A 24,759-nucleotide genomic window follows, 5' to 3' on the forward strand; every position below is an offset into this window, starting at 1 on the left:
GAAGCCGCGCCTGCGTCGGGCGCCGCGGCCGACGTGCGGGCGCACGGCCGGCGTGCCTCTCCATTGACCAGCCTCTGGTAGCCCCACTGCCGTGCACCGCCGCTATAGGCGGGTGCCGCCGTCAGTCACGGGCCCGGCGCCGGCCCGCGGCGCGCCGCGCGTGTCCCGCCCCTCGCCGCCGCTCGTCGCTCGCCGGCCGGCGGCCTCGCTCGGCCCTCAGCTCCGTGGCGGCGGCGGAAGGCGGCCCGGGCCCTCGCAGGCCCATGGCGGCGGCCGCGGCGCTCCCGGGCGCGGGCGGGCCTCCCGCGGGCGGCGGCGCCGGGGGCGGCGGGGGCGCGGGCGGCGGATCCCCGCCGGGCGGCTGGGCCGTGGCGCGCCTCGAGGGCCGCGAGTTCGAGTACCTGATGAAGAAGCGCTCGGTGACCATCGGGCGCAACTCGTCGCAGGGCTCGGTGGACGTGAGCATGGGCCACTCGAGCTTCATCTCGCGGCGCCACCTCGAGATCTTCACGCCCCCGGGCGGCGGCGGCCATGGCGGGGCGGCCCCGGAGCCGTCGGCGCAGCCCGGGCCCGACGCGGGCGGCGACTTCTACCTGCGCTGCCTCGGCAAGAATGGCGTGTTCGTGGACGGCGTGTTCCAAAGGCGCGGGGCGCCGCCACTGCAGCTGCCGCGCGTGTGAGTGGGGCCCGGGCCGGGGGGGGCGGGCGGACGGGGGTGCGGCCTGGCCGGCGGGACCGGAACCCAGACCACGACCTCTACCCCGACCCGGACCACCGACTCGCGATCCACGACCCCCCTACCCCCACCCACGACCAGGAGGACCCAGATTTGGGTCCTGACCACCCCCCCGGGATCTGCTGCCCCCACCTACAGGACCCAGTCCCCGGCCAGCGATCCCCGCCTGGACCTATACACGAGTAGGACACAGTCAGGACCCAGACTCGGAGCCCCATTCCGACCCCAAGCCCTTGTCCATCTTCCCAACCAGGACCTAGATCCCGACATCTGGGTTCGTTCTTTCTACGGCCAGAACCAGACCCAGATCCCATCATCCCGACCGGATCCCAGTCCATGACCCCAATGTCCCGACCTCATCCACCGTACCCACGACCGGAACACAGACTACAATTCCTGCTCGGGACCCCCATCCTCACCTATCCAAAGCTGGAGGCTCAGGCAGCTGTCCACGTGGGCTGAGGTTTTCTGGGGTACTCTGTGTGTTCTGGGAGTTCGCATATAATTTTCGTAACTAGCATGTAGGTAGTATGGAATAGAAATGTAAAACTCTGGTTGGTGGAACTGCTCAAAACAAAAATCTGTGTCTTCTTAACTGCCGTTGGGTTATCTGTTACTTTCTTTTTGTTCTACACGTTTTCAGTAGTGTATTATTTCAAGCGTGTGTTTTTTAAGCTGAAAGGACTTCGTTTTCTCATTGTGCTTTTTGTAGCCTAAAAATTGAAAGCTCTTGAAGCATGATGGATTTTTAAATCTGTGCTCTGAACCTTAAAATGTTGGAAAACTAGATACTTTCAACATACTTTTTAAAAAATCAATTATTTAGAAATTTTTATAACGTGTTATAGAGTATAATTAAGTGAGCTTCTTGAGGAACTGTCAATCCTGCTACAAAGCAGTTCAGCTTGGTTCTGTGGTTTTGTGAAGTTATCATTTAGTCTGCTTGAAAAACAAATTTGCTCTCTAGGAAGTGCTAGTTATTCCTCAGGGGCTTTCTAGATTATTCCAAGTAGAACCTTTCTCCATAAACTGGAATTTTTGACTGCTTTCAGTTGTTGGAGATGGTGATAAGAGCTCTTGCTTTTCTTTATTTCTTCACTTTTGTATGTGGGTGCTGTGTTACTGTTTAGCCTGGAAAGCTGCACCAGCTGGTTCCTTAAATCTTGATGGGAACGTTATTTTTCAAACCAGAACGCTGTTTGTGTGTATTTGTACTATAGATTGCATAAAATCGATAGTAGGGACCTGATGGCAGCTTTTTAATTTGATGGTTTGTTGTTTACAAATAACTTGGCATCACAGCAAAGGGCATTATATTTTTACTCTGAGGACTTTGAGGTTTTTAAAGAAAATTCTGTTATTACCATTCAGCCAAAACCATTTGCGTTGACATACCAAACATGGAAATAAATTGATTTTTCTGCGAGGGAGCAGAATTCAGACTTTTGAGGAGTGGAGTGAGGCTTTCAGAGGAGATGAGTAAGAAGGGCGATGGGGGGACTTCCCTGGTAGTCCAGGGGTTAAGACTCCACGCTTCCAATGCAGGGGGTGCGGGTTTCATCCTGGGGAGCTAAGATCCCACGTGCCACGTGGCAGGGACCAAAAAAAGAAAACCAACAACAACAAAAAACAAAACAAAACAAAAAAAGGTGATGGGTAGATGCGGGGTCTCTGGCCTTCATCTCCAGCTAGTGTACAGTGGACCACCAAGCCTACCACCAGCCCTGGACTTCTGGGCCTGGGAACCTCTGCCCATACTGACAGAGGGGAGTGGTTTTTTTCATGGAAGGGGTTTTGGCAGTTTTACAGTGTGAGATGAGTGGATAACTGTTAGGATTTTGCAGCACCTCCCTTTTTGTAAGGCATTGTTTCCAAGTTGGTGTAGGGTGATCATAGATACAGGTTATAGGAAAAAAACTGTGTAAAGACGATTGGTGCTAGCTAAATGCAGAGAAATTGTTTTAAAAATCTTTTTCTTGAAATTAATCTCAGTTTTATGTTCCAAGTTCTTTTTAACATTAAAAAAATTAAATTGTGAAAGTTTAAAAGCAAATGTAACTTAGAGTGATCACGCAGAGGTTGAAATTTTTTTTCTTTTTGGCCACGCCTAATGCATGCGGGATCTTAGTTCCCTGACCAGGGGTTGTACCCACGCCTCCTGCAGTGGAAGTGCAGAGTTTTAACCACTGGACCACCAGGGAAGTCCCCAGAGGTTAATAAGTATTCTTACTGTTTGTTTCACACTTGCTTACTGAATTGAAAAATCACTGAGGAGTTTTAAAAATATGACAGCCTATGGTTGCTCTCTTATTTGAATAAAAATGACTTTATTCCAATTTTAAAATGAACTTAAATTTTGTAGTTAGTATTAAAAGTTTATATACAGAGAACTTGGAAGAGTATATAAACACTTTAGGCTTAAAGTATGGTTCACTATTTTATTAAAATACTAAAGTATTAATTTGGGAGGAATAGAGGAAAATGAGGAGTGTGATCCTGTATGTTGGTGTCGTGAGTATTTTAAATGGTTTGGGTAAGATCTGAGTACAAGCACCTTCTCCATGGTGGTTGGTAAGTTCCATGCCTAGTGAGGACCCGTACGTGAGTGTGTATGTTGCGGGGGCGGGGGTTTGAGCTGAATATGTACAAGAGTGCCATAGTGTGTGCTTTTCCAGAAAACAAGTGATTTCCAAAAATCCTTGGTTTTTGGCCAAGTATGCAGGGCTGTGTGTACAGAGATGCAACTTTTTCCTCCCCAGGAGCGTCTGACTTGTTGGAGGTTCAGGTGTTATTGGGACTCGGGGGGGAGGTGGTCTGTGGAGTGGTCTAGGTGGGGGAGCCCTGGGCCACCTGGGCCGGGCTCCTGAAGTGGGCAGGTAGAGTGACCTTGCAGGTGTGGCTGGGCCAGCATCCTGGCACTGGAGAGATAGAATTCAGGCTGGAAAGGACTTTGGGGACAGGTTTGTGGAGCATGATGTTTGCCTGGGCCTGGTGGGGGAGCATTTTCACAGTGGTCAACGAGAGAATGAAGAATGTTCTCTTTGAGGACAGGGTCCTTGTTTGTCTAAGGACCTGGTCTGGCGCCTGAGTGAGCAGTAAAGTGTTTCAGGAAGATCTGTTGGGCAGGAATGTCTGGTTTTGCTGCTGTTGCTCTTCTTGTGGCCATGGTAGCAAACTAAGCATAATTTATAAATAAAAATAAACAACTCTTTAACAGTTGTTTATACTTTGAAATGTCAAGTGAATTTGATGTATTTTTCGATCAGTAAGATCCTAAATATCTAATAGCCAAGCATAAATAGAACAAGTTGAATTTACTATTGCCCAAAGATATTTAACATGCAGAACTGCAGTTGTGTTTATTTAGAAAGTGACCCTGTTTCTATGCTGAATTAACTGCCTATGGGTTGGTGATACAGCAAACCTCCTCTTTCTTATGTGGCATGTTTTATCTTGCAGATGAAGTTTGGTAATGTCACACTTGAAGACTTCCTCACTAAATCACAGGTAGCATCCTCTAAGGTGAGGACAGGAGAAAGCTGAGCAGACAGTGGCTTCTGGAGCTTCGCAGGTGAAGACTCCAAGAAGAGAACTGAAGGATCTCACAGTGACTCGGTCCTGCTTAGATAAAAGGGATTGGGCAGAACCAAGTTTCCCAGAGAATACCAGTACCAGGAAGAAGGAAATAAGAAGGGGAGTGCCAAGAGAGGAGAGCCTCAGGAAAAGGACAGTGACCTGCAGTGTCACCCTCCATGGGAAGCCATGGGCTTGGTGATTAGGATGTTTTGGAGGATGAGGAAGGAGATGGGGTGTGGGACTCCGGGGTGAAGAGAGAGAGGAGGGAGTGGGGGTGTAAGAAGTGTTTGTGAGGGGGTGTGTGTGGATATTCTAAGGAGGGCAGAGGCGATATTAGGGTTAGAAGGAGTAGAAACCATGTGGATCACCAGGGTGAAGTGGGTGGGGGAACCACTGAGAGATGTAGCTGAGGCCCAAAGAATGGACACAGATGAGGTGTGGAGGTTAGAGTTCCCAGTAGGAGATGATAAAATGAGGGTGTCTTCTTTTTTAAAAATTTTTATTGGAGTATAATTGATTTACAATGTTTTGTTAGTTGCAGTAAAGTGAACCTGTTACACAATTACATATATCCACTCTTTCTTAAATTCTTTTCCTAATATAGGCCATTACAGAGTATTGAGTAAGAGTTTCTTGTGCTATACAGTAGGTCCTTATTAGTTATCTATTTTATATATAGTAGTGTGTATGTGTCAATCCCAGTCTTCCAATTTATCCCTCCCCTACCTTTACACACCCCCACCATAACCATAAGTTTATTTTCTACATCTGTAACTCTATTTAGGTTTTGTAGATAAGTTCATTTGTAGCCTTTTTTTAGATTCTACATATAAGCAATATCATATGATATTTGTCTTCCTCTGTCTGACTTACTTCGCTCAGTATGAGAGTCTCTAGGTCCATCCATGTTGCTGCAAATGGCATTATTTTGTTCTTCTTTTATGGCTGAGTAATATTCCATTGTATATATGTACCACATCTTCTTTAACCATTCCTCTGTTGACGGACATTTAGGTTGCTTCCATGTCCTGGCTATTGTGAATAGTGCTGCAGTGAACACTGGGGTGCATGTATCTTTTCGAATTATGGTTTTCTCAGGATATATGCCCAGGAGTGGGATTGCTAGCTCATATGGTAGCTCTATTTTCAGTTTTTTAAGGAACCTCCATACTGTGCTCCATAGTGGCTGTACCAGTTTGCATTCCCACCAAAATGAGGGTGTCTTCTTTTATTTATTTAACGCTGCGTTGGGTCTTTGTTGCTGTGCGCGGACTTCCTCTAGTTTTGGAGAGCGGGGGCTACTCTTTGTTGTGGTGTGCGGGCTTCTCATTGTGGTGGCTTCTCTTGTGGAGCACGGGCTCTAGGCTCATGGGCTTCAGTAGTTGTGGCACATGAGCTCAGTAGTTGTGGTGCACGGGCTTAGTTGCTCCATGGCATGTGGGATCTTCCCGGACCAGGGCTTGAACCTGTGTCCCCTACGTTGCCAGGCGGATTCTTAACCACTGTGCTACCAGGGAAGTCCCGAAGTTGTCTTCTGAGAAGACCTAAGCAGAGCCACTAGTGAGGTCTGGCGTGTTTTTTTGTTTCAGGGCTGCAGGGTTGGCTGAAACACCTTCATTTTATGACCTGAGACTGACCAGCTGTAGGCAGAGCTAAGATCTGGGGTCTAGGATGGCTGGAGTCCAGGACCCAGAAGTGGGCGACACGTAATGGCAGATCCATAGCAGAGCAGCGGAGGTGCTTTACACTTCGGAAAGTGCTCAGTTTACAAATTAATTGCTTTTAATGACCACTATGTATTTTTTTAAAAAGCTACAATATATATTCATTTGGCAAATTGAAATACGTTTTTATTATCACTGATTTGTAGACATTGGGAACACAGTGCAGCTATTTTAGCATGATTGTTACTTGACTAAGTTAAAAATAACCCAGTAACCAGCTTACTTGCACTTTACCTGGTGTTTAGTAGTTCTTCTAGTGGTAAAGCTCAGTCTATTCATTTTAATGTTTACTTAAGGAATAGTTTAAGATGGTTAGATTTTAAATAATTTTAATTTCTAACAGAATTTGAAAACAAGCGTACATGGTGGGACCTGTCACCTGTAGTGGTCATTTGTGTGCCAGCTAACTGTATCAGGAGAAGGCAAGGATGGGCTTTGGGGCTGGACGGACTGGAGTCAAATTCCAGCCCTGCCGCTTAACCTGAGTTTTAGTTCTCTTACTTTTAACAGGGATAATAACTGACATTGTGTGGCACGGTTAGCACCATGCCTGTGCCCTTGCCCTTGTTAGACATCAGGGGCTGCTTGTATTTTATCTATCACAGTGTCCTGGTGTGGAGGGGCCTATGGAGATCTAACGTGACAGAAAATATGACATGGGGGTGAAAATGTCCTCAAGGGGCCAGCACTCTCCAACTTGCTCATAGCTCCACACACATGCACACGTGTGTGCAGTAAATTGATCAAGAGCCTCTGGGAACAGTGAGCAAAGTTTGAAATTTCTTCAGCTGGGAAAAGTTGTCTTTTCGCTGCCAGGACCTGAGGATAAAGCCAGGCCATGGGACGAGGATGGTGTCGTCCAGCACGCCAGGCTACGAGAGGTCTGTCTGGGGGTGCCCTCTCTCCCAGAGCCTCTGTTCTGGTTCTCCTCCACTCCAGTATGTCGGCTTCACCACAAACCTTCCCAGTTTCAGGGGGAAAGGAAAAGTGCCTCTGCCTTGGGGGCAAAGTCAGGAAAAGGAACTGGTTAAAAGTCATGTCCTGTTTGCCGTCTGATATGAAGGATTCTTGTTCATTAATGCCATTGGCCAAACTCATTTTGTAAATGAAGGATGGCTTCTCTGTCCAGTCGAAGAACTTTGCAATTTACAGTATACTGTTTTTCTTTTTAAAATTGCCTTTTTATTGAAGTGTAATGAACCGCATACACTTTTTTTTTTTTGCGGTATGTGGGCCTCTCACTGCTGTGGCCTTTCCCACTGCGGAGCACAGGCTCCGGACGTGCAGGCTCAGCGGCCATGGCTCACGGGCCCAGCTGCTCCGCGGCATGTGGGATCCTCCCGGACCGGGGCACGAACCCGTGTGCCCCGCATCGGCAGGCGGACTCTCAACCACTGAGCCACCAGGGAAGCCCCCGCATACACTTTTTTAAAGAAATTATTTCTCATTTATTTATTTTGTTGCGCCAGGTGTTAGTTGTGGCAGGTGGGCTCCTTAGTTGCGGCTTGCCGACTCCTTAGTTGTGGCAGGCGGGCTCCTTAGTTGCAGCATGCAAACTCTTAGTTGTGGCATGCATGTGGGATCTAGTTCCCTGACCAAGGGTCGAACCCGGGCCCCCTGCATTGGGAGAGCAGAGTCTTAATCCACTGCGCCACCAGGGAAGTCCCACAAACCACGTTTACTTTCTAAAATTTTTTTATTTATTTATGTATGTACGTATGTATGTATGTACGTTTGTCGGCGTTGGGTCTTCGTTGCTGTGCGCAAGCTTTCTCAAGTTGCGGCGAGCGGGGGCTACTGTTCGTTGCGGTGCGCAAGCTTCTCATTGCAGTGGCTTCTCTTGTTGCGGGGCATGGGCTCGAGGCGCGTGGGCTTCAGTAGTTGCAACATGTGGGCGCTAGAGCGCAGCCTCAGTAGTTGTGGCACACGGGCTTAGTTGCTCCGTGGCATGTGGGATCTTCCCGGACCAGGACTTGAACCCGTGTCCCCTGCATTGGCAGGTGGATTCTTAACCACTGTGCCACCAGGGAAGTTCCCCCATATACTTTTGAAACTTGGGCCATGGTCTCTTTCTTAGAGGCAGTGAGGACCTGAAGCTGGGCTCCCCTGCAGCCCTCGAATGTCAGCCGTGTGCTTTTCAGACATTCAAAGTGCTGTGGACCCCCTAGGAGGGATAGGTCATGGAGCCCATTCTTGGGACTAGCCTGTCAGCAACACTTTCCGCTGTCAAGCTGGGTGAGGCAGAACGTTCCCTCCTCATCACCTTGTGCTGGAACTTGTCTTCTTGTTTGACTTTCTCCCCTGCTGGTCCTCCAAGGTGGGGACCAGGTCCTACACGTTTTTGTACCCCCTGGTAATGGCACAGATCCATCATCACTTGGTACATATATAATATACATGTGCAGGGACTTCCCTGCAGTCCAGTGGTTTAAGACTTCACCTTCTAACGAGGGGGGTGCAGGTTCAATCCTTGATCAGGGAGCTAAGATCCCACATGCCTCAGGGCCAAAAAACCAAGACATAAAACAGAAGCAATATTGTAACATTCAATATAGACTTTAAAAATGGTCCACGTCAAAAAAAATCTTAAAAAAAAATAACATACATGTGCCTGTTGGCTGCTGATTTAGGACATTACTGTTACTTGAATATTCTCAAATGTTGATCATTTAGTGTCATGATTCTAGTCAGGTGTGGCTCCCCCATTTATGGTACCCTGTTCATCAGCAGGTCTCATCTAGATACACAGTTGCAGAAGCACAGCATAGCTTCATGCATAATTGGTGGAAATATTCCACAAGACGAGGCAGCAGCCTCAGTAACAGTAGCAAGTTTTTCCACTGTGAAAATTCAACGATTCTTGCTTTGCTGAGGAGAAAGGTTTTTTTGTGTTTTAAATGAAGAAAAGAGGATTTCTAAAATAAGGAAGCTTTTAGCCAAAGCAATTAGCATTTTGGATAGTATTCTTATCTGTTTAACATTTTTGTGTAGCTCATGTTTTCTTTTATGTCTGGGTTTTGGAGAGTTTACAATATCTTAACGATAATACAGTAAGTCAGCTCCCACACTTCTGGTCCTAGTTTTTTTTTAAAAAATAAATTTATTTTTGGCTGCGTTGGGTCTTCGTTGCTGTGCGCAAGCTTTCTCTCGTTGCGGCGAGCGGATGCTACTCTTCGTTGCAGTGCGCGGACTTCTCGTTACAGTGGCTTCTCTTGTTGTGGAGCACCAGCTCTAGGCGTGTGGGCTCAGTAGTTTTGGCACACGGGCTCAGTAGTTGTGCCTCACGGGCTCTAGAGCACAGGCTCTGTAGTTGTGGTGCATGGGCTTAGTTGTTCCGCAGCATGTGGGATCTTCCCAGACCAGGGCTCGAAGACCGTGTCCCCTGCATTGGCAGGCGGATTCTTTTTTTTTTTTTGCGATACGCGGGCCTCTCCTCACTGTTGTGGCCTCTCCCGCTGCGGAGCACAGGCTCCGGACGCGCAGGCTCAGCGGCCATGGCCCATGGGCCCAGCCGCTCCGTGGCATGTAGGATCCTCCTGGACTGGGGCACGAACCCGCGTCCCCTGCATCGGCAGGCTGACTCTCAACAACTGCGCCACCAGGGAAGCCCGGCAGGCGGATTCTTAACCACTATGCCACCAGGGAAATCCCTGGTCTTAGCTTATAATGAGGATTTTTTGAATTTGCTAATGAAACACAGTACACCAGGGCACGTTGAAGGCGGCACACATTGCCATGTCTTTGATTTGAAGCAGCTTGAGCACCATGACAAAGTGTTACTGCCATCATCCCCGGAAGTGGCTGCAGGGAGATTAGAAAGTACCTCGTAGGAAGCTCCCTTTCCTAGCATGCCTCAGTTTCTGGAGTATATGTTTGGTGCCCTGCTGAGAATTCCATAGGGATTTTAGACATTATTTGGCTTTTGCTGCCGTTTGTCATTTGCAGAGTGCTTCTGTATCTTATCTTATCCAGTAAAAGGTATCAGAGTACAACAGTGGTTCTCATTGGGGTACCCTTCCCTTCCCCAGAATATTCGGCAATCTCTGGAGACATGTTAGGTTGGTACGATTGGGAGGGGGTGCAACTGGCCTCTAGTGGGCTGGGGCCAGGGATGCTGCCAAAAATAATGCGATACACAGCAGGATGATCCTGCCCCAAGCATCAGTGGTAGGACGGTGGAGACCCCTGGAGCACAGTGATCTTAGCAGTCAGTAACAGTGGGATGTTATTCTTAACCCCATAGATGGTGAATTTTAATAACTTACAAATGGTACCTATTTAAAACCTTTAAAGTACCAAAGCGTTTGTTTCTAATTCAGTGGCAGGTGCCTTTCTGAAACGAAGCCTGAGGTGGAGAGGCCTGGCATAGAATCTTTCTCTTTGCAGCTTTGCAAGGATGCTCACAGGAAGCAATCCTAAATCTTAACCTGGGTTGTAAGGAGATTGGCCTTAGTACTTTGGGGAGTAGCCTGATGTTCTCCCCCTTGGAATATGTGCGCTCAGGCATATCCAGTGGCTTTAGTTAGGTTGGTCAAATTACTTCACAAGCATTTACGGTTAATGAGAAGAACATTGAGTTGTCTTAGTGGAGTTGTTCCAGTTTTCTGTGGTCTTGGTTCTCCTGGAAAACGAACTGATGGTGTGAGGGAGTGTGAATTAGTGTCACTACAACCACACTGTGAAAGACTGCTGTCAGATGCCATTTTCTCATAGTATTTAGTCACCAGTAATCGGCAGTATGAAACTCATCTTTTGACTCTTGAACAGATGGGATACAGAAAACCCTAAACAAGTAGGTTGGAGACTGTTGTGTTTTTCTGGTCTTTTTCAGACTGTAATAGCATTTTGAGTGCATAAGTGATGTATTAAAAATACTATGTTTTTGCCACTTCTAAACTTTTGGAGGATGTTAGGTTTATGAGCATCAGTTTTACAGCTGTTTGAGCTGGGTGGAGGAAGATGTGGTTTAAATGTAAACTGTCCATTCTGGTTCCTCCTTGAGTCTTGTGTTCCCATTTTGCCTAGTCTCCTTCTGGACTTGCCCACATGTGTTTTAAACGCTGCTCATATCCTGTACCTTGGCACTCAAGTGTTCTGTGGGCTGGGCTCATTCATCCTCAGGTTGTACACTTACCGGGACTGTGGCCTGTGACCTTGAGTAGTGCCAGGAACCTGATAAGGACTCAAGTGTCTGTTGGTGAATTTGTTTGTAGGCTGCAAGGTTTGTGTTTGATAGATATTGCACCAAAGGAAACAGTTTAGAACAGTTATAAATAAAATTAAATTCACTCTTTGATTCTACAATTCCCTGCACTTGTCTTCTTGTTTATATTGATGGTGGACCATCCTAAGTGGGCTTTTTGGTTTTGTATATATGTTTTTTAAAGTTAAAGTTGATTGATACATGGAGGGGGTCAGGGGAAGCCTGGATACATGTGGACAGAATTTCCTGTAGTTGAATAAAAATGTCCTTGATGATGTGCATTGATCATATAACGGTTGTCATGCTGCAGGGTAACTTCTGTAGACCTGTTCCAGGAGCAAGTCAGACCATGCAGTTTTCTTTTCTTCAGTGTTGCTCCATGCTAGACAAGGTGGATCTAGTCTTGCCTACATCCCTGCAAATATGTCTTCACTTCTCCCACAGAGCAGGTGCACAGATCCTGGCTCCTATGGCCTCGTGCCTTAGGCTGGAGGAGGGCCAGTCTCCTAGTGGTTCTTCTGGCTTAGGACTTTTGCAGAGGTCTGGGGAGATCCTTCTGGGATTGCCCAGTCCAGAGCGTGTCCTTGTCCTAATGAGGTGGTCCAACTTTAACCCCAACTCCTGCCCCACCTCTGAAAGTTATACTTTATTTTCCATTGATCTTTTATTTTGTTCTCTCTTAAAAGTTGTCTTTCAGAGTGTTCATTTTCTCATTGATGCAAATTTATCTGTTAGTCACAGTTTTGAAAAATATCTAGTTCTTTATAACATCTGTGGGTTCCTAGTAACCAGGCATTCAATGTTTAGGGTTTCTTTTCCTGTGTACCTCTAATGGGAAGAGCTTTACTTTTATAAATAAATTTTTAAAATATTTATTTATTTATTTCTTGGTCTCAGTTGTGGCACGCAGGATCTTTGTTGCCAGGTGCGAGATCTTTGTTGCGGTATGCAGGATCTTTTAGTTGCGGGCACACAGGATCTTTTAGTTGCGGCATGCAGGATCTAGTTCCCTGACCAGGGATGGAACCTGGGCCCCCTGCATTGGTAGAGCAGAGTCTTAACCGCTGGACCACCAGGGAAGTCCGTATAAATAATTTTTAAAGTGATTTTAGTATTTTGGGAATGACGATTATTTGACCGCTTTTATTTGTGACTGGCTTGTATACTTACGCCATTATTTGTTAAAGTAGTGCGCCAAGCCTTGGTTAGAGTTGTTGGAGGACACCTCATGCTGTTGGAACAGCATCCTGGCTTGGCTGCAGATTAACTTTGGGCATCTGACTAAGCCTCTGTGAGTCATTGCATTGTCTGTAGGTTGAGGTGGAGCTCAACTGAGAAGGCTGGTTGAGCATCCCTCACCTCCTGGTGTCCAGTATCCCTAGGTAGCTCTGGATCAGCCTAGGTCTCCTTTCTGTTCTTTGGAGGGCAGCTTTCCAGGGGCTTCACTTAAGAATCACATCCCAGAGGTTGCTTGTTATTCCCCTCTCTGTGTTATTCTCCACAAACCTCTCCATGTAGGAAGGGTTGAGGGTGGGCTGAGAATGACTAAGGCAGGCACTGTATGCTCATCAGGCTACTGAAACACTGTCATAATGTCACTTTGGCCAAGGGAAGGCAAGAGCCCCTCCCCCTGTGGCTGAGCTATTTAATCTCTTAACCTCAGGGTCCTCTTCTGTAAATATGGATATTACTGAATCGACTTCATGGGGTTGTTGTATGGATTGCCTTTGCCTGACTCAGGAGAGTTGATGAATGAATATTAATATTCTCTAAAGAAAACATCTTAAATTTCTTGTCTCAAGTATTTTGATTGGAGAGTTTAATCCATTTACATTTAAAGTAATTACTGATAAGGAAGGACTCTGCTATTTGTTTTATTTTCAACGTCTTAAGAGTTTTTTGGTTCCTCATTTCCTCCCTAACTGCCTTCTTTTATGTTCAGTTGATTTTTTTGTAGTCAACTGTTTTATCTTCTCAATTCCTTTTGAGTGTATTTTTAAGATATTTTCTTTATGGTTACCATGTGGGTTACATTTAATATCCTAAATTTAAAACAGTCTATTTTGAATTGATATCAACTTCAAAAACAAAAACTCTACTCCTATACAGTTCCTCTTTCTCCCTTTTATGTTTTGTCACAAATTACATCTTCATACATATGTGCCAAATAACATAGATGTTTTTTTTTTTTTTTTTGGGTTGCGTTTTGCATTTTCCAGGATCTTAGTTCCCTGACTGGGCATTGAACCCGGGGCCACAGCAGTGAAAGTGCCGAGTCCTAACCTGGACTGCCAGGGAACTCTCAGATTTATAATTATTTTTATGCATTTGTTTTTCTGGGTTTTTTTTTGCAGTATGCGGGCCTCTCACTGTTGTGGCCTTGCCCGTTGCAGAGCACAGGCTCCGGAATTGCAGGCCCAGTGGCCATGGCTCATGGGCCCAGCCGCTCTGCAGCATGTGGGATCCTCCTGGACCAGGGCGCGAACCCGCGTCCCCTGCATTAGCAGGTGGACTTCCAACCACTGCGCCACCAGGGAAGCCCCATTTGTTTTTTGAATCCTGTAGGAAAGTGGAGTTACAAACCATAGTCACAATACTAATTTTTATGTTTTCTTATGTGTTTATCTTCACTGGAAATCTCTTTTTCTTTGTATGACTTTGAGTCATTGTTTACTGGTCTTTCATTTCAACCTGAAGGACACCCTCTAACCTTTCTTGTAGGGCAGGTCTAGTGTTAACAAACTCCCTCAACTTTTGTTTATTGAGGAATGTCTTAATTTCTTCCTTGTTTTTGAAGGACAGTTTTGCTGGATATAATTCTTGGTAGGTCGACAGTTTTTTTTGTTGTTTGTTTGTTTTGTTTTTAAGTGTCATTCCACTGTCTTCTGGCCTCTGTGGTCTCTGATAAGAAATCAGCTGTTAACCTTATTGAGAGTGCTTGTATATAACATGTTACTTCTCTCTTGCTACTTTCAAGATTCTTTCTTTGTCTTTTGATGGTTTAATTATAATGTTTCAGTGTGGGACCTCTGAGTTTATCCTACTTGGACTTTGTTGAGTGTTTTGGATTTGTAGGTTCATGCCCTTTCATCAAAATTGGGACATTTTCTGCCATGATTTTTTTTCAAATATTCTTTCTATCTTTTTCCCTCTTCTTTTGGGACTCCCAAAATGTGTATGTTGGTCTGCTCGTTGATGTCCCATGAGTCCTTTGGGCTGTGTTCAGTCTTTTTTCTTTCTGCTCCTCAAACTTGATCATTTCAGTGGTCCTATCTTTTAAGTTTGCTGATTCATTCTTCTGCCTGCTCAAATATACTGTTGGACCCCTGTAGTGAATTTTTTCAGTTACTATACTTTTCAGCTCCAGGCTTTGTTGGGTTCCTTCTTATACTTTGTATTCTTTATTGATATTCCATTTTTGTCAATACGTCGTTTTCCTGATTTCCTTTAGTTCTTTGTGTTTTCCTTTAGTTCTTTGAGCAGCATACTTAACACAGTTGTTTTAAAGTCTTTATCTAGCAAGTCCTGTCTCTCACCTTCTTCAGAGATGATTTCTGTTAATTAATTTTGTTCCTTTGAGTCATACTTTCCTGTTTCTTTGTGTGCCTTGTAATTTCTTTGTTGTTGAAAACCGGACATTTGACTGTTGTAATAGTTCTGAAAATCAGATTTTCCTCCTTCCCTAGGGGTTGCTGTTTTTCATTTGTTGAAGGCTACAGGACTCCTTTTTGCCTAGTGATTTTCTCAGACTGCTATTGCAAAGACTGTATTCATTGACAAAGTGATCCCTGAAGTCCTATTTCATGGCTTGTGTTCAGTTGGTGGGGGTTTTTGTTGTTGTTGTTTGGTTTTTCTTTTTTTTTTTGGCTGTGGCATGTGGGATTCTAGATCCCCGACCAGGGATCAAACCCATGACCCCTTGAGTGGAAGCATGGAGTCTTAACCACTGGACTGCCAGGGAAGTCCCTCAGCTGGTGTTTTGACAGAGTTTTCCTTGAGCACCAGGAGCTCTCCCATCTTCCAGTCTTTGAAAGTTGTCTCTGTGCCTGGGCCCTCCTTCAACTTTTGGTCAGGTTTGCACTGTGCTTGGGGATCAGCCGAAGGTGAAAGCCCAGGGTCTTCTCAGGTCTTACATGAGCATGCATCTTGCGCTGGGTATCTGTGTGGCTTTCTTAATTTCCCAGCATGCACTGTTACTCCCCCCACCCCATCTGTTTGTATTTAATCAGACAATATGCAAAGTATTTAGTACAATTCGGAGTCCCCCTCTACCCCCTGCACTGTTACTTTTGAATGTCCTAATTTCCCAGGAAAACTCTCCCCAGCTTTTGCCCTTAGGCAGTGTATTGTGTATTTGGACTGTAATCTTTTGCCTTCTGCTCTGGGGCAGATTTGATTTTCAGTGTTTTCAAGCTTTTTCAGCCTGAGTTCTGAAGTAGGCAAAACACAGAGGTGCCTATGTCAGTCCTTCAGGTAGCCCTCAGACGGGTTGGAGCAGACATATGCAGTAAATTGTCCTAAGATATGCTCTGCTCCCTAGGACCAGGGAAACAGTCCCACATTGGCAACCCAGGCTGCTTCACTTTAAGACCATTTATGCTTTAAGACCAAGTCTGCTGCTGCCCTGCAGAGGGGATGGACAGGGGTAGCAAATTCTAAAACTTTCCTACCTTCCAGTACCTCTTTCTCAATTCAGCACTTAGTGGTTACAGATTTCTGACTGCTTTGCAGGGTTTTCCACAAATTGGTTCTGACCGTTTCTGCTTGTTTTTCTGTGTGTGTGTTGTGGGGGAAGAGAGCTTGGAGCTTCCTACTGAGCCATTTTGCTGATATCACCCTGATTGATTAGTTCTTGCCAGTGAAATTTTTAATTCTTTTAATTCTCATTTTTCACTGAGTATGAAATAGTCCAGTTGATTTCCTCGCATTTAGAGATATGACAATATTTGAATAAAATCAAACTTATTGTCTCATTTTTTAAAAAGTGAAATAGAGTGCGACAAAATTTCTAAATTACCTTGAGTGCAAAATGACATGAAAGTCACACTCTCATTCACTTCCAATAAGTATGTCTTGGCTATTCTTAGTAATTTGTTAGGGTCTATACTTTGAATCAGAAGTTATGAAATTTCTTCAGGAGTCTTAACACTGTGTGAAGTTGATTCATTTTCTTTAAAATCCCTTAGAAAAAAGTTAAGATCATAATAGTGATTTTGTTAAATGTTTCTTAGTACCTGCAGGATGTTTTGCATAAAGTAAGAAATAATTTTGCATTTAAGTTATTACAGATGTTTTCAAATGTTGCCATGTGTAGGCCAGTGGGAAAGGGTGAAGTTCTTACATATAGATGGTACCGAGGATGGAATGGAGGCTGTGGGGCACCAACCTGCAGCTTCTGCTCTCATTTGCTCTGTGAGTTCTGTTGAGTTGATTCCTATCCCTATTCCAGTTGAGAGTTGAGGTTTGGAGGTATTAACCCAAAGTTGCATAGGTTGGAAATGGCAGAGCTGAGATTCGAACCCACATGCAGTTTTCTTGCCAGTGTTTTAAAGCCCTAAGCTTTACTCAAGGCCAAGAAAAAGCCATTGGTTGGAAGATGGGGAACTCTACAAGTCAATCTAAAATTGGCTTTTTTTTTTTAATCCAATAAGATGTTTATTCAATTTATTTATTTTTGCTCTTTTTTTTTAAAAAAAATTGAACTATAGTGGGTTTACAGTGCTGTTAGTTTCTGATGTATAGCAAAGTGGTTCAGATATATATATATATGTACTTTTTCAGATTCTTTTCCATTATAGGGTATCATAAGATACTGAATCTAGGGGGCTTCCCTGGTGGCGCAGTGGTTGAGAGTCTGCCTGCCAATGCAGGGGACACGGGTTCGTGCCCCGGTCCAGGAAGATCCCACATGCCGTGGAGTGGCTAGGCCCGTGAGCCATGGCTGCTGAGCCTGCGTGTCCAGAGCCTGTGCTCCGTAATGGGAGAGGCCACAACAGTGAGAGGCCCGCGTACCGCACCAAAAAAAAAAAAAAAAAAAAAGATACTGAGTCTAGTTCCCTGTGCCATGCAGTTGGACCTTGTTATTCATATATAGTAGTGTGTATCTGTTAATCCCAAGCTCCTAATTTATCCCTCCCCAACCCTTTTCCCCTTTGGTAACCATAAGTTTGTTCTTTTTTTTTTTCATAAGTTTGTTCTTTATGTCTGTGAGTCTGTGTTTTGTGAATAAGTTCATTTGCATAATTTTTAGATTCCACATATAAGTGTTACGATATTTGTCTTTCTCTGACTTACTTCACTTAGTATGATAATATCTAGGTCCATCCATGTTGCTGTAAATGGCCAGGTTTCATTCTTTTTTATGGCTGAGTAATATTCCATCGTATACATATACCACATCTTCTTTATCCGTTCATCTGTCAGTGGTTGCTTCCATGTCTTGGCTATTGTAAATAGTGCTGCAGTGAACATTAGGCTGCATGTATCTTTTCGAATTAGAGTTTTCTCCAGATATATGCCCCGTAGGATCCAGAGTGGGATTGCCAAATAATATGATAACTCTATTTTCAGTTTTTTAAGGAACCTCCATACTCTTCTCCATAGTGGCTGCACCGATATACATTCCCACCAACAGTGTAGGAGGGTTCCCTTTTCTCCACATCCTCTCCAGCATTTATCATTTGTAGACTTTTTTTTTTTTAATGTATTTTTTGGCTGCGTTGGGTCTTCGTGGCTGTGCGTGGGCTTTCTCTAGTTGCGGCAAGCGGGGGCTACTCTTTGTTGTGGTGTGTGGGCTTCTCATTGCAGTGGCTTCTCTTTGTTGCAGAGCACAGGCTCTAGGCACGCGGGTTGCAGTAGTTGTGGCGCACCGGCTTAGATGCTCTGCGGCATGTGGGATCTTCCTGGACCAGGGCTCGAACCTGTGTCCCCTGCATTGGCAGGCGGATTCTTAACCACTGTGCCACCAGAGAAGTCCATTTGTAGACTTTTTGATGATGGCCATTCTGACTGGTGTGAGGTGATACCTCATTGTAGTTTTGATTTGCATTTCTCTAATAATAAAATAAGCTTTTTAATAGCACTGATTTCTCTAATCTGTTTTTTGCATTTAGATATGTAAATTACTCATGGCCAGGGAAATACTATATAGTCATTGAAGTGTGTTTATTCACATAGAAAGGAAGTCTCGTATTCAGCAGGAAAAGTTAAAGAACAGTGTGTGGTGTAATTCCATCGTGTATGTGTATGTGTGTGGCATACTTGATGCATATCTGCCTTTAAAACAGCATTAAGATGGTAAGAATGCTTATCTTCAAATGGGCATAACATTGAGAGGCCACAACAGTGAGAGGCCTGCGAACCGCAAAAAAAAAAAAAAAGGGCATCATGGGTTGACATTGCTGTTTTCCTTTTTTAAAAAATTACTGTAATGAGCATATGTTTCTGTTTAATATGAAACTGTTGCATCTAAAAGTTGACTAGTCTGATTTAGATTAATGTGTTCTTTAGGCATATTAGTTATTCATATTCTGCAGCAAGTGAATTGCACTCCCTGTGACTTCTAGACCTGCCTTGTGACTGTGAAGTGGCCTGTGTATGTCATATAATAGGCTGAAGACCTGTGATGATATAGGTGAATATTTGCTTATTTTGTAATACTCTTTTGACATGGAAGAACATTTAGTCTCGCTTTGAAATGCTACGTGTGTCTTGTTCGTAGAATAGGCTGTGTCCACAGATTGTGGCATCTGTGCCCATCAGTAGATGATGTCACTGCTTGTCAGCTCTTAGGAATGAGTATTTTAAAAATAATCTCCAATTCTCAGCGATGTGAGGATTGCCCTCCTGCTCTAAAGGAGGAATAGGAAGTAACGTGAAGTCAGTTATTGGCATAAATGTTACATGGCCCCCACGTGTTGAAATTTCTGTGTTCTGTTTGCATTGCCTTCATAGGGCAGTCTGATGGGGATTTTATTCTTTAGATCTAACTTTCTGATTGCTAGCAAGGAAAATCCGATTCATCAAAAATAAATTGTTTATTTGTTGGGCTTGTGTTAAAGTTTTTATCTGTGGACATAGGCAAAGAAAGCTTTCTTTCCATGTTTGAAAGGAAAGAGGGATTACTTTTCCTGATTTTGCCCCAGACCATCCTGTCTGTTGTTGGCATCTGTACTTTGGACAGTTCAAGGTCACTCTTCTCCTTCCGTGTAGTAACTGTGCCTTTTTTAGGTGTCTGGGTACCTGCCCTTTCTCTGGTTGGGGTGGGCCCAGGGGGCTTCAGATGGGGAGCAAAGCAGGGGCAGGGCCTCAGGGCACCTCCAGTTTAGAGAGGTCAGTACTTTTTTTGTTTTAAAACACTGATACTCAAGCCTCACCCCTAGAAACTCTGATTTAGTTAACCTGGACTGGAGCTTGAGCATGGGCAGTTTTATTAATTAATCAATCAATAAATTAATTAATTTTTGGCTGCTTTGGGTCTTCATTGCTGCGCGCGGGCTTTCTCTAGTTGCGGCGAGTGGGGGCTACGCCTCATTGGTGGTGCGGGGGCCTCTCACCACTGGGGCTTCTCCCGTTGCAGAGCACGGGCTCCAGGCACACGGGCCTCAGCAGCTGTGGCTCGTGGGCTCCAGAGCACAGGCTCAGTAGTTGCGGCACAGCCACTCCACAGCACGTGGGATACTCCCGGACCAGGGATGGAACGCGTGTCCCCTGCATTGGCAGGCACATTCCCAACCGCTGTGCCACCAGGGAAGTCCCCAGTACTTTAAACTATAGTAAATGTTGCCTCTCTGATCTCAAGTCTCTCCCTCACAATAAACAAGAATCCACGAGGAAACTCCTTGGCTTTTCGAGGGCCCAGCAGTTGAGCTTCTTCAGGCAGGGCTATGATGCGAGGGCCAAGAAGATGTGGCCCTGCCTTGGTGGGAGGGAGCATGTGGGGGACAGGGAGGCTGGGGGTAGTTGGAGTAAGGCACAGTCTAGAAAGCTCCGTGTGTGGACTGATGGGCATGGGGCCTGAGGCTAGGGAGTACCCTGCCTGCCCAGGAGTTTGTCCTTCGTCAGCCAGGGAGCTCTGGTGGTCTGAGCAGGACGATCATGACTACACAGCGGTGGGGTGGGGGTGGGGGATTAGGGTTAGGTGCTGCACTTGAGAAGAGGGGGCCTGGAGATGGATGCAGAGCCAGGCCTAGGTTTTGCTGCTCGTGACTAGACAGAAGCTAGCAGCGCCTTAAAAAGATCCTTGCACAGGCCTGCGGGGCAGAAATCTTTTGGAATTCCGAATGCTTTGGGATTGTAGAAGGGTGACCCAGTGCTTAAGTATAAATCAGCTCCTGGGGTCTCCTGCAAAGGCTGGGCAGTGCTACCCCTCAGTCATATCCTGTTTCTGCAGAGAAACATGTACATTGCCGCTTTCAGATCAGGCTCTGTGGCCAAATGAATAACAAAAAAACCCAGACTTTGGTGATTTCAGAATTATGGATGAGGGATTTTGTACCCATGGAAGTGTATTTCTCTTTCATTTTATTTTTTTATTTTAATTTATTTTTTGTGGTGGGGTGGCTGCGTTGGGTCTTTGTTGCTGTGCGTGGACTTTCTCTAGTTGCGGCGAGCAGGGGCTACTCTTCGTTGCAGTGTGCGGGCTTCTCGTTGCCATGGCTTCTCTTGTTGCGGAGCACGGGCTCTAGGGAAGAGGGTTTCAGTAGTTGTGGCGCACGGGGCTTCAGTAGCCGAGTGGCTCCTCGGCATGTGGGATCTTCCCAGACCAGGGCTCGAACCCATGTCCCCTGCATTGGCAGGTGGATTCTTAACCACTCCGCCACCAGGGAAGTCCCTCTCTCTCATTTTAAAAATATGAATTTACTATGGCTCTTGTCTTTGTAGTGTTTGATGGCCAGCATTCCAGCGTTACCTCTGCATTCCAGGCAGCAGGGTGAGCACTTCCTGGAGTCCCAGGCACTTCCTGTGCATCTTCTTGCTTAGCACTGGAATTCATGGCTCTACCTGACTGCAAGAGCATGTGGGTAAGCTGGCAACTATAGGTGCTCTTGCAAGGAGGGAGGGAGCAGGGATACTGTATGGTGCAGCTCGCGGGAGTGAGGGGGGTGTGGGCATCAGGCAGACAGACCTCTAGGCTCTAGTTAATGGTTCTGGCTGCTGCCATTGACTAGTCTGAGCACATGGGAGACAGAGCAGGTGCTAAGCCCTGTCCAAGAGGATAACACAGATCTTCTGGCTTACGTATATGCCCTTTATGTTTTTCCTTCTGGCATTAATGTTCTAGTCTGGTGGTTTTTCTGGTATTGTCCTATAGTTTTTTTTGTTTTGGTTTGGTTTTTTTGTCCTATAGTTTTCACTGTCCTTTCTTTGTTCTGTGTATTTCTTGTCCTGGGCCCCCTTTGACCTGCGGAGTGCTGGAATTCAAGCTAGTTGAAGCAGAAGCTCCACTATGGAGGAGGAGGGACTGAGGTGGTCTCAGGTGCTACTCAGGGCCTGTGATGTCTCCATTCCCCACTGTCTCCTGTGTCTTTCTCGGTGGTGATGTCCTTAGGCTCTTCCTGCTTTCCCATGGACCTGAGTTCCCTCATGGCTGAAGGGAGGGGAAGGATCTAGCCTGGTGCTCCCAGGAGGTCACCTGTTTCAAAACATGAGAAGAGGTGGAAGCATACTGGTTGGTTCTGCGTGGGCCACAGGCTGTAGTGGACAGGGTGCTGAGACCAGCACCTCAACAGGACCGGGTCCTGTCAGAGGGCAGCACATGCTGCGGGGGCGGGGAGGTCCCAGGAGTAAACCTACACCTTAGTGCTGCCCTAACCGATGGGGAGTGGCTGGATTTCGTTTTGGACCTGTTGAATTTGAGGCACTGGTAAATCCCCAGGATTTATTATTAAGGCACAGGTTTCTTTGGCCTTTCCAATTTTGACATCAGCCAAAAACATAGCATTTGGGGAGCAGATAGGATGTGCAGTGGAAGCTGAGCTTGTCGCTCAGACTTGTGGGGCCTGTGGTCAGAGTGCCCTGCCCAGGTTCGGGATTCTCAGCCCTTATGCTCCCCGGCCGCCGCCTTTGCTCCCTCCCTCTGCCTCGCACCCCTCACTGGCCTCATTACTATCATTTTGGTGATGTGTTGGCCCTACTTGGTGCTTAGAACCTGAGTAAGCCCTGCTCTGCAGGCGAAGCGGGAGCCCTAGTTGACTCAGCCCCTTACTGGGATGGGCTGTGAGGTGGTGCCAAATGTCCAACTTTGTTCGTTCCCACCTTTGGCTCTTTACCAGGGGTACGCATTACCGTCATATGGGGGTCTTTTGAAAAATGGTGCTTGGACCCTCCCTTTCCCTGCAGAGACTGGCGGAGGGGACAGTGGGAGGGATGTGTGTGTGTGTGTATACTTTGGAAAACCTCTCCAGCAGCTTCTGATAGGCACCTGAGGTTAAAAAGCACTCTCCAGGAAAAAGCGTATAAAACTTAGCAGTTGCTGCAGAAGGCTCTTCGTGCGTCATGCTCTGGGCATGTGTTTGAGGGCGGACCTCCAGCACACAGCTGAGTGGGGCTGTGGGCTAGAGTTTAAAAGATCAAATTAAGTTTATTTTGAAATATTGTAAATTTTAAAATAATATAACATAATGCTTGCAATAGAACATTTGGAACCATTAAAAGGGTTAGGAAAAATTACCTGTAATCTCACCATCCGTAGATAGCCACTGTTGGCACAAAACATATGTGCATTATTCAATGAATAGGTTTAAATTTGTTTTTTAAATAGTAGAGGCTCCCTTTATAGATAGGATTTTTGTCTCCTCTTTTCACTCAGCTACTTTTTTTCATGGTGTTAACTCTTAAAACATGCTGCATGAGCTTTCTTCTGTTGGACGTGCTGTGAATTACCTTATCATCCCTTGTGGTTCAACATTTAGATTCACTGTTTTTGCTATGAACAATACTGTGATTGAATTTTGAATTAGTAGATTCTTACAATTGCTGTTCCTGTGTCAGATGCACATTTCTGTTTTTAAATGTTCTTTCTGTTTATTAAAAGTGACATGTAGCACCGTTGAGTTCATTTTGCAAAAGGAAAGATCACCCTGATTCTACCATTCTAGCAGTTCTCTTCATTCTCCCAGAATCCTCTTGTGGTCCTTTTGTTGTCTGTGACATATGAATGGTGGAAAGCTGCCCTCTGGACTGCTGCTAGGGGCTCCTCTGTGTATTGTGTTGTGGTATAAAATAAAAGAGCAAAGTGTTTTGCTCTTTTTATATGGAGTAGAAACCCCCATCCAAACTTAAGATACCTCCTCCAGCCATGCTCAGCCATGGGCAGCCCAGTGAAGGACTTGTCCCCCTACCACACTGAGGAGGGGCTTACAGACCACCCAGCCCAGGCAGTGATGATGAGTCCTTGAGAATCTTATTTTCTTTCCTTTTCTGGTTTGTTTTCTGGTGAGATAGAAAATTTTTTTAAAACTGGGAGGTGGTAGGATTTCTTTTTGAATTTGAAAACTTGATGTGAGTGTGGGAGGGAGAAATGAAAGAGTATTGAAGCTTTTACAGCTGTAAAGCTGACTGACTTTTAGGTCAAATATTTATATTTAAATTTGGTTTATTTGAAATTACTAGTATTTTAAATTTGCATCTACAGCTAGGACAACTTATTAATTGGATGTAAATTTAAATGTTAAAATTTTTAATTTAGTTACATTGAGATGAACTACAAAGAATCAAACATTAAAATTTTTTTTGCTTATATATAGAAGTGAAGAAAAGACAACAGTAACAGTAGTTCAGTAAAATAATTAATAATTTTGGACCTAGTACCATTTACTTTATTTGTGTCATTTGTCATATTAAGAAGAGATTTAGAGGAGAAACATCATAGGTTTCATTGAATACTCATTTTCTGAGGTTTTTTCCCCAAGTAGTTTGTCAAGAGTGATGGCGGAGGGCACACATATGGATAGGTGAGCAGTGGGTGGCTTTCCTGGCACTTGGCACCTGGGCTTGCAGAGTGGGAAGCCTTTTCATTTGTTAATACTGTGTAGGCTGGAGTGCAGCGGCCCCCTTGGAGGACTGACTTGCCACCTTCTGGGGCGGTGGGTCCACACTGGAGTGCGTTGGTCTCTGGCTCCACCAACAGGCCGTCCTCTGGGCGGAGGTGTGCATTAGGCCAGCCTCTCTCACAGAGGGAGGGAGGAGAGCATGTGTGGAAGAAATCATCAAAAAAGTACTCCTGAAGTAAGCAATTTTATGGAGTTGGGATTTCAAAAAGTAGTTACAGATTCTGAATGTCTAATGATTTAAATTTTTAATTTATTAAATCTGTATATTAAAAATTGACAACTTGCGTGACAACCAGATATGACACTCAAAACAAAACTTTTGGCAAACTTCTGATAAATGGTTTTATTATGCTTAACTTACTATTTAAACTACATTGTGTCTTAAAGCTCCTGTGGGCTCAGGAGGTGGGAAGGCTGAGACATAGAGAAGGAGCCTGGCCGGGGGGCGGGGGGCGGTTAGAGCTGCAT

General features: G+C 45.3%; 1 protein-coding gene and 1 non-coding gene across 3 annotated transcripts in view; one reads left to right on the forward strand and one right to left on the reverse strand.

Moving 5' to 3' along the window:
* The first annotated feature begins 228 nt into the window (after positions 1–228).
* Positions 229–24,759, forward strand: part of FOXK2 (forkhead box K2) — a 67,885-nt gene continuing 43,354 nt past the window's right edge. The window contains exon 1 of one of the 2 annotated variants that reach the window (XM_059997643.1): positions 229–676. In XM_059997643.1, the coding sequence (XP_059853626.1) occupies positions 264–676 (413 nt within the window). In that variant the 5' untranslated portion in view covers positions 229–263. The remainder of the gene's footprint in view (positions 677–24,759) is intronic. The other variant, XM_059997642.1, reaches the window with a different exon arrangement.
* Positions 12,246–12,318, reverse strand: TRNAG-ACC (transfer RNA glycine (anticodon ACC)). Its single transcript has one exon. It is a non-coding gene; the product is annotated as a tRNA-Gly (tRNA).

Source organism: Delphinus delphis, chromosome 19, assembly GCF_949987515.2.
Source record: "Delphinus delphis chromosome 19, mDelDel1.2, whole genome shotgun sequence".
Taxonomy (NCBI): Eukaryota; Metazoa; Chordata; class Mammalia; order Artiodactyla; family Delphinidae; genus Delphinus; species Delphinus delphis.